Source organism: Aotus nancymaae, unplaced genomic scaffold (genome assembly GCF_030222135.1).
Source record: "Aotus nancymaae isolate 86718 unplaced genomic scaffold, 86718_ANA_hifiasm-v0.15.2.pri h1tg000049l, whole genome shotgun sequence".
Classification (NCBI taxonomy): domain Eukaryota; kingdom Metazoa; phylum Chordata; class Mammalia; order Primates; family Aotidae; genus Aotus; species Aotus nancymaae.
In genome coordinates, this window is record NW_026988463.1 from 32,846,351 (window position 1) to 32,858,740 (window position 12,390).

General features: G+C 43.8%; 1 protein-coding gene across 1 annotated transcript in view; it reads right to left on the bottom strand.

Moving 5' to 3' along the window:
* The window catches only part of BCL2L13 (BCL2 like 13), a 92,501-nt gene that overhangs the window by 67,729 nt on the left and 12,382 nt on the right, over nucleotides 1-12,390 (bottom strand). The window contains 1 exon segment of the mRNA XM_021673952.2: nucleotides 10,850-11,017. Coding sequence (XP_021529627.2) covers nucleotides 10,850-10,967 — 118 coding nt within the window. The 5' untranslated portion in view covers nucleotides 10,968-11,017.

The following is a 12,390-nucleotide window of genomic DNA, read 5'->3' on the forward strand; positions in this document are numbered from 1 at the left end:
ACAGTAGACATGCCCTTAACTGACTTACACTTAAGTAATTTGCTGAATTAAGTGACCTACTATACTTTCTCTCTTTTTTTTTTTTAAATGAGACAGGGCCTCACTCTGTCACCCAGGATGGAGTGCAGTGCTGTGATTACAGCGCACTGCAACCTCCCTTCCTCCCGGGTCTCAAACGTCAATCCTCACCTCACCTCAGCCTCCCAAGTAGCTGGAACCACAGGCAGGCACCACCACACCCAGCTATTTTTTTGTATTTTTAGCAGAGGCAAGGTATTACCATGCTGCCCAGACTGGTCTCAAACTCCTGAGCTCAAGCAATCTGCCCACCTTGGTCTCCCACAGTGCTGGGATTACAGGTGTGAGCCACCATGCTTGGCTGGTTTTTCTATGAAACATATTAAATATTTCCACAGGAAACTGAACATATACAGCTAGTAGACTACTTTTTTTTTTTTCTTGAGACAGAGTCTCCCTCTGTTGCCCAGACTGGAATGCACAGGTGGGATGATCTCAGCTCACTGCAGCCTCCTCCTCCTGGGTTCAAGGGATTCTCCTGCCTCGGCCTCCTGGGTAATGTTTGCCACCATGCCTGGCTCATTTTTGTGTTTTTAGTAGACACGGAGTTTCACCATATTGGTCAGGCTGGTCTGGAACTCCCGACCTCAGGAGATTCGCCTGCCCGGCCTCCCAAAGTGCTGAGATTACAGGCGTGAGCCACTGTGCCAGGCTGAGTAGACTACTGTCTAGCACACTTGAATAAACTGTATGCCTACTAAGAATACGTTATTTTATCCCCAACTTGCTTATGAAAGTTAAAGTTAGGCCGAGGCTGGTCACGGTGGCTCAGGTTGGGCGAGGTGGCTCACTCTGTAATCCCAGCACTTTGGGAGGCTGAGGCAGGTGGATCTGTTGAGCCCAGGAATTCAAGATCAGCCTAGGCAACATGGTGAAACCCTGTCTCTACCAAAAAATAAATAAATAAATATTAAAACGAAAACAAAAACAAAAGACAGGCCAGGCACAGTGGTTCACACCTCTAATCCTAGCACTTTGGGAGGCCGAGGTGGGTGGATCACAAGGTCAGGAGTTGGGAGACCAGCCTAGCCAACGCAGTGAAATCCCATCAAAATACTGTAATCCCAGCACTTTGGGAGGCTGAGGCAGGAAGATCATGAGATCAAGAAATCAAGACCCGGTGGCTCAAGCCTGTAATCCCAGCAACTTTGGGAGGCCGAGGCGGGTGGATCACGAGGTCAAGAGATCGAGACCATCCTGGTCAACATGGTGAAACCCCGTCTCTACTAATACAAAAAATTAGCTGGGCACGGTGGCGCGTGCCTGTAATCCCAGCTACTCAGGAGGCTGAGGCAGGAGAATTGCCTGAACCCAGGAGGCGGAGATTGCGGTGAGCCGAGATCGCGCCATTGCGCTCCAGCCTGGGTATCAAGAGCGAGACTCCGTCTCAAAAAAAAAAAAAAAAAAAAAAAAAAAGAAATCAAGACCATCCTGACTAACACAGTGAAACCCCCATCTTTACAAAAACAGAAAGATTAGCTGGGCATGGTAGCGTGCGCCTGTAATCCCAGCTACTCAGGAGGCTGAGGCAGGAGGGTAACTTGAACGCAAGGGGGTGGAGGCTGCAGTGAGCTGAGATTGTGCTATTGTACTATAGCCTGGGTGACAGACACTCCGTCTCCAAAGAAAGAAAGAAAGTTGAAGTCATTGAAATTGTATAATTTATTTAAAATCATGAATGTCATTGAAGTAAGATTATGAAAAGCTAATTAATCAAGAAAACTAATTAATTTCTTAAAAACTTTCTAGATAATTTAGAATTTTTTTCTTTTTTTCTGAAAGAGAGTCTCTGTATCACCCAGGCTGGAGTACAGTGGCGCAATCTCAGCTCACTCCAACCTCCACCTCCCAGGTTCAAATGATTGTCATGTTTCAGCCTCCCAAGTAGCTGAGATTACAAATACACACCACCACACCTGGCTAACTTTTGTATTTTTTGGTAGAGATGGGGTTTCACCAGGTTGGCCAGGCTGATCTTGAACTCCTGGCCTCAAGTGATCCACCCACCTTGACCTCCCAAAGTGCTGGGATTACAGGCATGAGCCACTGCGCCCAGCCAAATAATCTTACAAGTTTAAATGAAAACTAATTTAAATGGTTTGGGAAGTTACTTTAAAATATGATTTCAAATTGAGTGTGAGAGAAAAACTATAAAACACAGGCAGTAAGTCATAAGAACCTAGATGATTTTTCAGTCAGATTGTTTTATAAGTGTCTTTATATTATTATTCTACTATAAACAAATTAGAAATCATAAGTAATAGATATGGTTTGTGCTAGAAAGATGAAATTCCAATCAACAAACCCATATTCAAAGAAAAAGCCTTGACCTAACATCGAGATATAGAGACAGGGTCTTATTTGCCCAGGCTGGTCTTGAACCCCTCCCACCTTGGCCTTGCAGCCTTGTACAAGCATGAGTCATTGCACCTGGCCAACTCTTCAGTTAAAGTCCTAGGACTAAACACAGTGATCTAGGTAAGAAGGCCTTTATGGTAAACTAAAAATTTAGTGCACTGCTACTGACTTTTAAAAAAAATTGGAAATCATTTAGTTGGTTATAAGAACTTGCCAAGAAAGAGGCCAGAGCGGTGGCTCACACCTGTAATCTCAGCACGTTGGGAGGCTGCGGCGGATGGATCACCTGAGGTCAGGAGTTTGAGACCATCCTGGCCAAGAGTTTGAGACCATCCCGGCCAACACGGCGAAACCTCGTGTCTACTAAAAATACAAAAAACTAGCTGGGCATGGTGGTGTGTGCCTACAATCCCAGCTACTAGGGGCGCCATGGCAGGAGGTTCCCTTAAACTTGGGAGGTAGAGGTTGCAGTGAGCCAAGATCGTGCCACTGCACTCCAGCCTGGGCAACAGAGCAAGACTCCATCTCAAAAAAAAAATACAAACAAGGCCAGGCGCAGTGGCTCACGCCTGTAATCCCAGCACTTTGGGAGGCTGAGGTGGGCAGATCACGAGGTCAAGAGATTGAGACCATCCTGGCCAACACAGTGAAACCCCATCTCTACTAAAAATACAAAAATTAGCTGGGTGTGGTGGCACACACCTGTAGTCCCAGATATTTGGGAGGCTGAGGCAGGAGAATTTGCTTGAACCTGGGAGGTGGAGTTTGCAGTGAGCCGAGATCGCGCCACTGCACTCCAGCCTGGCACCTGGCGACACAGCGAGACTCTGCCTCAAAAAAAAAAAAAAAAAAAGGCAAACAAACAAATTAGCTGGGTGTGGTGGCAGGTGCCTGTAATCCCAGCTATTCGGGAGGCTGAGGCAAGAGAAGCGTTGAACCAGGGAGGTAGAGATTGTAGTGAGCCAAGATCACACCACTGCACCACTCCAGCCTGGGCAACACAGCAAGACTCCAACTCCAAAAAAAAAAAAAGAAAGAAAGGAAAAATGTAAAATAATAAATAAAAGGAAATCATTTAAACACACAGTAAGGAAGATGAAATACAGAGAACATGTAAATATGAAATATGTTTCAAAATAAATTGAATGAAAAGTAAAAATCGGACCAGGCGTGATGGCTCACACCTGTAATCCCAGTACTTTAGGAGTCCGAGGCAGGCAGATTATGAGGTCAGTAGTTCAAGACCAGACTGGCCAACATGGTGAAACCCCATCTCTACTAAAAATACAAAAAATTAGCTGGGTGTAGTGGCAGGTGCCTAAAATCCGAGCTACACAGGAGGCTGAGGCAGGAGAATCACTTAAACCTGGGAGGCGGAGATTGCAGTGAGCCGAGATTGTGTCACTGCACTCCAGTCTGGGAGACAGAGTGAAATTCTATCTCAAAAAAAAAAAAAAAGAAAAGAAAAGAAAGAAAAGCAAAACCCACAAATAATTCATTACGACTGTATAAAATTGTATATGCTAATAAAGATTAGAAAACAATAGAAAGAAAAACAGTTTATGAGTTTGATAAGGTATCACATGATCTTTTATGAGCTTTTAGTCATTTTGATATAATTTTGTTTAGATAGCCACCTATGTCAGGGCATTAAAATAGGATTCGATTTTCCTTTTTGAGACAAAGTCTTGCCACGTCACCCAGACTGGAGTGTAATGGCACAATCTTGGCTCACTCCAACCTCCGTCTCCCAGAGTCAAGTGATTCTCCTGCCTCAGCCTCCCGAGTAGCTGGGATTATAGGCATGTGCCACTACGTCTGACTAATTTTTGTATTTTTAGTAGAGGCAGGGTTTCACCATGGTTGGCTAGGATGGTCTCAAACTCCTGACCTTAGGTGAGCCGCCCACCTCGACCTCCCAAAGCGCTGGGATTACTTACAGGCGTGAGCCACTACACTTGGCCAAATTAATTTTTTTAATGGATGAGAGGTTTCTATATTGCCCAGGCTGGCCTTGAATGCGTAGCCTCACCTCCTCATGCACCAGGACAACAGGGCTGAGCCACCATAGCTCCTGATTCAACTTTCAAAAGTGGAATACACCAACTAGTTATATTTAATTATTTACACTAGCTTTCTTAGGACACCATCTATAATCCATCCCACTGAATTCCATCACTTCTGAATTATTACTACTACTCACTCTTAAGCTAGAATAGCAGCAGATAAATAACAGCTACTCCATTGCTGCAGTAGAAATTTATGGATAAGAATATTTAAGAAGGCCAGATGCAATAGCTCATGCCTGTAACTCCAGCACTTTGGGAGACCAAGACAGGAGGATCACTTGAGCCCAGGAGTTTGAGAATGAGCAACACTACAAGACCCTATCTTTACAAAAAAATTTAAAAATTAGCTGGGCATGGTAGTACACACCTATGGTCCAGCTACTCAGGAAGCTGAGGTGGGAGAATTGCTTGAGCCCAGGAGGTAGAGGTTGTAGGGAGCTGCGTTCTCGACACTACACTCCAGCCTGGGCAAGAGAGAGATTCTGTCTCAAAAAAACAAATAAAAATAAAAATAATATTTAATAATAAAAATGTGATGTTACATTTTATTATTTTTTTTGAGACACGGTCTCACTCTGTCACCTAGGAGTGCGGTGGCATGATCTCGGCTCACTGCAGCCTCGGCAACCTGGGCTCAAGCAATCCTCCCACCTCAGCCTTCCAAGTAGCTGGGATTACAGGCACACACCACCATACCCAGGTAATTTCTTCTTATTTTTTGTAGAGGTGGTGTTTCTCCATGTTGCTCAGGCTGGTCTTGAACTACTGGGCTCAAGTGTTCAGCCCGCCTCGGCCTCCCAAAGTGCTGGGATTATAGGTGTGAGCCACAACACCCAGTCTGATATTATATTTTAATGAAGACTAATTCAGGTTTCAGTAACTGTTTTAAGCATGATTTAGGAAGCAAATTATTTAAAGGACATATACAACTTCACAATTGTGTTAAAAACTCTATAAATATAAATTCATTGTATAAATCTAATGTCCCTGAAATAATGTCAATTAAAATAATTATATTGTAAATTTTAAAATAATTATGCAGTTCTTTTGTTTTTGTTTTTTGAGACGCAGTTTCGCTCTTGTTGCCTAGGTTAGAGTACAATAATGGCACAATCTCAGCCCACCACAACCTCTGCCTCCTGGGTTCAAGCGATTCCCCTGCCTCAGCCTCCCGAGTAGCTGGGATTACAAGCATGCACCATCAAACCTGGCTGTATTTTTAGTAGAGACGGGGTTTCTCCATGTTGGTCAGGCTGGTTTCGAGCTCCCAACCTCAGGTGATCCACCCACCTCAGCCTCCCAAAGTGCTGGGAATACAGGCATGAGTCACTGTGCCCAGCATGTAATTATGCAATTCTAATCATATCACAGTAAATGTGAAATCTCTAAGGACAGATGGATTTCTATTTATTTACACATACACAGTACATTTTTACTTGTACTAATAGCAATAATTTAAAATAGCAAGTTCTCAAAAAGCATTAAAATTAGTTGCTTCTGAGGGGCAAGGTTCAGCCCTTCGCCTGCCAGCCACTTCAAGAACCTCTGGGACAGAAGTCCAACCTTTATCCTTCACCTACAGAAATTCTGTTATTAAAAGAAAAGTTTATAACACTAGCTTAAAGTTTTTTAAAAGGTGTCATTTAAAAAATGAAATGTCCAGCATTATCTCCAGAGAAGAAGAAAAAAGAAATGGAATAATAAATGGAAAACATTACAAAATTAGAAATAGTTGAATCAAATAATTGAGGTGTAGACCAGACGTGGTGGCTCATACCTGCAATCCCAGCACTTTGGGAGGCCAAGTGGGCGGATCACTTGAGGTCACGAGGTAAGGAGTTCAAGACCAGCCTGGCCAACATGGCGAATCCCTATCTCTACTAAAAATACAAAAAATTAGCTGAGTGTGTTGGCGCACACCAGTAGTCTATAGTTCCAACTCCTTAGAGGCTGAGGCAGGATAATCAACTGAACCTGGAAGGCGGAGGGTGCAGTGAGCTGAGATCGCAAGGCTCCATGGCAATCAATCAATCAATCAATCAATCAAAGTATAGAAATAAATCAATCTGATCAATTTACAAAAATACATTCCAAAAAAATAAGTTCCTCAACTGGTACAATGGATTGTCTGTACTCAGTTTATTAAAAAATCAATTATTGGCTGGTTGCAGTGGCTCACGCCTGTAATTCCACCACTTTGGGAGGCTGAGGTGGGCGTATCACGAGATAGAGATTGAGACCATCCTGGCCAACATAGTGAAACCCCATCTCTACTAAAATAGAAAAATTAGCTGGGCGTGGTAGCGCACGCCTGTAGCCCCAGCTACTCAGGAGCCTGAAGCAGAATTGCTTGAAGCTGGGAGGCGGAGGTTGCAGTGAGCCAAGATCACGCAACTGCATTCCAGCCTGGCACCTGACAAAAGCACAAGACTCTGTCTCCAAAAAAAAAAAAAAATCAATTATTGTTTCTTCAAACATTCTTGAAAATGCCTATTTCTTTGGGAAAATAATCCAGAAATAAGTCATTGTTTAAAAACCAGTATCTTCCATCCCAGAACTGGTAGAGCTTACTTAATATTCTTTTTAAAATGTTTGTAGAGGCCAGGTGCCATGGTTCACACCTGTAATCCCAGCATTTTGGGAGGTCAAGGTGGGGTGGATCACCTGAGATCAAGATTTCAAGACCAGCCTGGCCAACATGGTAAAACCTCGTCTCTACTAAAAATACCAAAATTAGCCAGGCTTGGTGGCATGTGCCTGCAGTCCCAACTACTTGGGAGGGTGAGACTCCAGAAACACTTAAACCCAGGAGGTGGAGGATGCAGTGAGCCAAGATGGCACCACTGCACTTCAGCCTGGGCCACACTGCAAAGACCCTGTCTCAGAAAAAAAAAAAAAAAGAATAAAAATAAAAATAAATAAAATGTTTGTATAAATCAAGATATCTAAGGGATTTTAATTTTCATGTATCTGTAATGCAGTGTCATTATCCCATATGCACCTCTTTTCTGAACTAGACTGGAAATCCACTTTGTTGTTGTTGCCTGTAAAACTTAATTTCAGGATTTTTGGCTGGTTTGTTTCTTTTTTGAGATGAAGTCAATGGCACAATTTCAGCTCACTGCAACCTCTGTCTCCCAGGTTCAAGCAACTCTCCCACCTCAGGCTTCAGAGTAGCTGGGGCTACAGGCACCTGCCACCATGCCCGGCTAAGTTTTGGTATTTTCAGTAGACACGGGGTTTAACCTTGTTGGCCAGGATGGTTTGAAACTCCTGACCTCAAGTGATCTGCCTGCCTCAGCATCTCAAAGTGCTGGGGTTACAGGTGTGAGCCACTGCGCTCGGCCAATTTCAGTTCTTAATGTATTACTACTAATTGTGTTTATTTTTATCTTTTTTTTTTTTTTTTTTGAGACAGTCTCACTATTGTCGTCCAGGCTGGAGTGCATTGGTGCAATCTTGGCTCACTGCAACCTCCACCTCCTGGGTTCAAGCAATTCTCCTGCCTCACCTTCCTGAGTAGCTAGGACTACAGGTGCAAGCCACCACGCCCAACTAATTTTTTTTTTTCTTTGAATTTTTAGTAGAGACAGGATTTCACCATGTTAGCAAAGATGGTCTTGATCTCCTGACCTCACGATCCACCCGCCTCAGCCTCCCAAAGTCCTGGGATTTTCAGACAAGAGCCACCGCGACCAGCCTAATTCATATTTTTGTTGTTTTTGTTGGGTTTTTTGCTTTTTTTTTTTGAGACACAGTCTCACTCTGTCGCCAGAATGGAGTGCAGTGGCGCGATCTTGGCTCACTGCAACCTTCACCTCCCAGGTTCAAGCAATTCTCCAGCATCATCCTCCCGAGTAGCAGGGACTACAGGCGTGCACCACCATGCCCAGCTAATTTTTATATTTTCATTAGAGATGGGGTTTCACCATGTTGGACAGGATGGTCTCCATGTCTTGACCTCGTGATTCACCCGCCTCGGGCTCCCAAAGTGCTGGAATTATAGGCATGAGCCACTGCACATGGCCCCAATTCATGTTTTTTATACAAGCATAATAGTAATCTTTATTATAAATTAAGGAATATTTAGGGCCGGGCGTGGTGGCTCACGCCTATAATCCCAGCACTTTGGGAGGCCGAGACAGGTGGATCACGAGGTCAAGAGATCGAGACCATCCTGGTCAACAAGGTGAAACCCCGTCTCCACTAAAAAAAAATACAAAAATTAGATGGGCATGGTGGCGCACGCCTGTAGTCCCAGCTACTTGGGAGGCTAAGGCAGGAGAATTGCTTGAACCCAGGAGACGGAGGTTGCGGTGAGCCGAGATCGCGCCATTGCACTCCAGCCTGGGTAACAAGAGCGAAACTCTGTCTCAAAAAAAAAAAAAAAAATTAAGGAATATTTAATCTTCCCGAGACAGTCTTGCTCTGTCGCCAAGAGCTGTAGTGCAATGGCGCAATCTCTGCTCACTGCAACCTCTGCCTCCCGGGTTCAAGCAATTCTTTGCCTGCGCCTCCTGAGTAGCTGGGATTACAGGCGCATGCCACCATGCCAGGCTAACTTTGGTATTTTTTAGTAGAGATGGGGTTTCACCATGTTGGTCAGGCTTATCTCGAACTCCTGACCTCGAGATCCACCTGCCTAGGCCTCCCAAAGTGCTGGAATTATAGGCGTGAGCCACTGTGCCCAGCCAGGAATATTAAATCTTAAAGGAAAGAAAAACCTGTGGTAATTATAGACCTCTATGAAAACCACCATTACCAATACAAATCTGGAATATACTAAAGGTTTTTGTGTATGTGTATATAATACATACATATATATTCATGTATTCGTTCACGTTTGCCAGTTGTTGAAAACTAAAAACCAGAATTTATAAAAACAGATAAAAAATTTGAGTAATTAAAATTTGCTATCTGGTGAAAAGTTTACTTAGCAGCTTAGAGCTGAAAATGGGTGAATTAGATGATAAAGAAATGTCAGGCTGGGCACGGTAGCTCACGCCTGTAATCCCAGCACTTTGGGAGGCCGAGGCAGGTGGATCACGAGGTCAAGAGATCAAGACCATCCTGGTCAACATGGTGAAACCCCGTCTCTACTGAAAATACAAAAAATTAGCTGGGCATAGTGGTGCGTGCCTGTAATCCCAGCTACTCAGGAAGCTGAGGCAAGAGAATTGCCTGAACCCAGGAGGCAGAGGTTGTGGTGAGCCAAGATCGCGCCATTGCACTCCAGCCTGGGTAACAAGAGCGAAACTCCGTCTCAAAAAAAAAAAAAAAAAGAAATGTCACAGAGGGCTTCACAGATAAATAAACGGAGATAAACTAGGAAAATGACAGTGAGATATGGAGGATTAGACAAGATCATGTATGTCTTCTATAAACAGCATAATGTGTGATTAATTTTAGCTCAAAGTACAACTAAGTAGAGAAGATGAGTAGATATTCAAAGACATAATGTTTAATAATTTTTCCAGAGTAAACAAATGAATTATTAAATTCAGGAAGCCAAACAATCCCCACTTTGGATGTGGAAAACATAAATTTTACTTGTTTTGGATGTGCAAAACCATGTATTTTGGCTGCTTTTTAGAATTTCTCTGCCTTTGGTGGCTGTTTCACCAAGAATTGTTTAAATTTGAAACACCACCAAAGACGGAGAATCTCGAAAAAGCAGCCAAAATAAACTTTCATTATGATGGAACACTTAGCAGAATGACAACAGACTGCTCAAGAATCGTAAGTGAAAGTATAAGAAAGAACTAATATTTGTAAAGTGTCAAAAAAATGTAACTGCCGACAAAGGGCTGCATGTGCTTTGGAAATATCTTTCAAATGAAAGAATAAAATGAGGGAAAAAAAAAGTAGTTGCTGCTGGAAATGGAAGGAATGGCATAATGGGTTATTCTTTTTTTTTTTTGAGACAGAGTTTCGCTCTTGTTACCCAGGCTGGAGTGCAATGGCGCGATCTTGGCTCACCGCAACCTCCGCCTCCTGGGTTCAGGCAATTCTCCTGCCTCAGCCTCCTGAGTAGCTGGGATTAGAGGCGTGCGCCACCATGCCCAGCTAATTTTTTTTTTTTTTGTATTTTTAGTAGAGATGGGGTTTCACCATGTTGAGCAGGATGGTCTCGATCTCTTGACCTCGTGACCCACCCACCTCGGCCTCCCAAAGTGCTGGGATTATAGGCGTGAGCCACCGCGCCCGGCCAATGGCTTATTCTTAGAGGCTTATTAGTACTATTTGATCTTAAAGCCATACGTATAAAGTACTTGGATACATATACTTTATATACAAAGTCCTTATTACAACTTACTATAACCACCATAAGCCGAAGATAATACCTTGGGGTGAGGAAAGATGCTCTTGCAGCTTCTCCTGAGAGAGGAGTCCCAAGTAGCTGAGAACAACATACTTTGTTTCATAGTGAAATCCCAGAGGCACAGTAGAAGAGGACGCCATTGAATAGGCTGGTGGAGCTCCAAAAAGGTCAACTTATGGATGTATAAAACCTAAGAACAGAAAAGTAATTTTTTCATTTTAAAATTTATTACACGCCACTTTAACAGTTGTTTCACGCCAAAATGTCTTGCGTCACTCTTAAGAGTTTTCTTTTTTTTGAGATGTAGTCTTGCTCTTGTTACTGAGGCTAGAGTGCAGGGCGTGATCTCAGCTCACTGCAACCTCTGCCTCCCGGGTTCAAACGATTCTCCTGCCTCAGCCTCCCAAGTAATTGGGATTACAGAAGCCCACCACCACACTCTGCTAATATTTGTATTTTTAGTAGAGACAGGATTTCACTACGTTGGCCAGGCTGGTTTTGAACTGACCTCAGGTGATCTGCCCACCTCGGCCTACCAAAGTGCTGGGATTACAGCCGTAAGCCACATGCCTGGCCCAATCTTAAGAGAAACAACTTTTTATTTTTAAAATAAAAAATAATATGGGCTGCTTTAAGATCTCAAACATCCAATTAAAAAGATGTTCAAGGCCAGGTGCGGTGGCTCACCTGTAATCTCAGCACTTTGGGAGTCCGATGCAGGTGGATCACCTGAGGTCAGGATTTTGAGACCAGCCTGGCCAATACAGTGAAACCCTGACTCTACTAAAAATACAAAATTGGCCATGGTGGCAGGTGCCTATAATCCCAGCTACTTGGGAGGCTGAGGCAGGAGAATAACATAAATATGGGAAACAGAGGTTGCAGTGAGCAGAGATTGTACCACTGCACTCCAGTCTGGGGGACAAGAGAGAAATTCCGTCTCGGAAAAAAACGAGAGAGAGAGAGAGAGAGGTGCAAATAATTAATGGGAAAAAGAGGCAATGTTTGCAAAATTAAGATCTGTGATAAACAAAAATGTTAAGATGATAAACAATGAAAAAGTTCAAGCAGAATCTGAAACAAATTAAGAGTGGCTATGTAACAGTAACATAAAAATCTATTTGGGGCTGGGTGTGGTGGCTCACGCCTGTAATCCCAGCACTTTGGGAGGCTGAGGCAGGCGGATCACCTAAGGTTGCGAGTTCAAGACCAGCCTGACCAACATAAAGAAAACCCATTCACGCCGGGCGCGGTGGCTCACGCCTGTAATCCCAGCACTTTGGGAGGCCGAGGCGGGTGGATCACGAGGTCAAGAGACCGAGACCATCCTGGTCAACATGGTAAAACCCCGTATCTACTAAAAATACAAAAAATTAGCTGGGCATGGTGGGGCGTGCCTGTGTTCCCAGCTACTCAGGAGGCTGAGGCAGGAGAATTGCCTGAACCCAGGAGGCGTAGGTTGCGGTGAGCCGAGATCGCACCATTGCACTCCAGCCTGGGTAACAAGAGCGAAACTCCGTCTCAAAAAAAAAAAAAAGAAAAAAGAAAACCCATTCACTACCA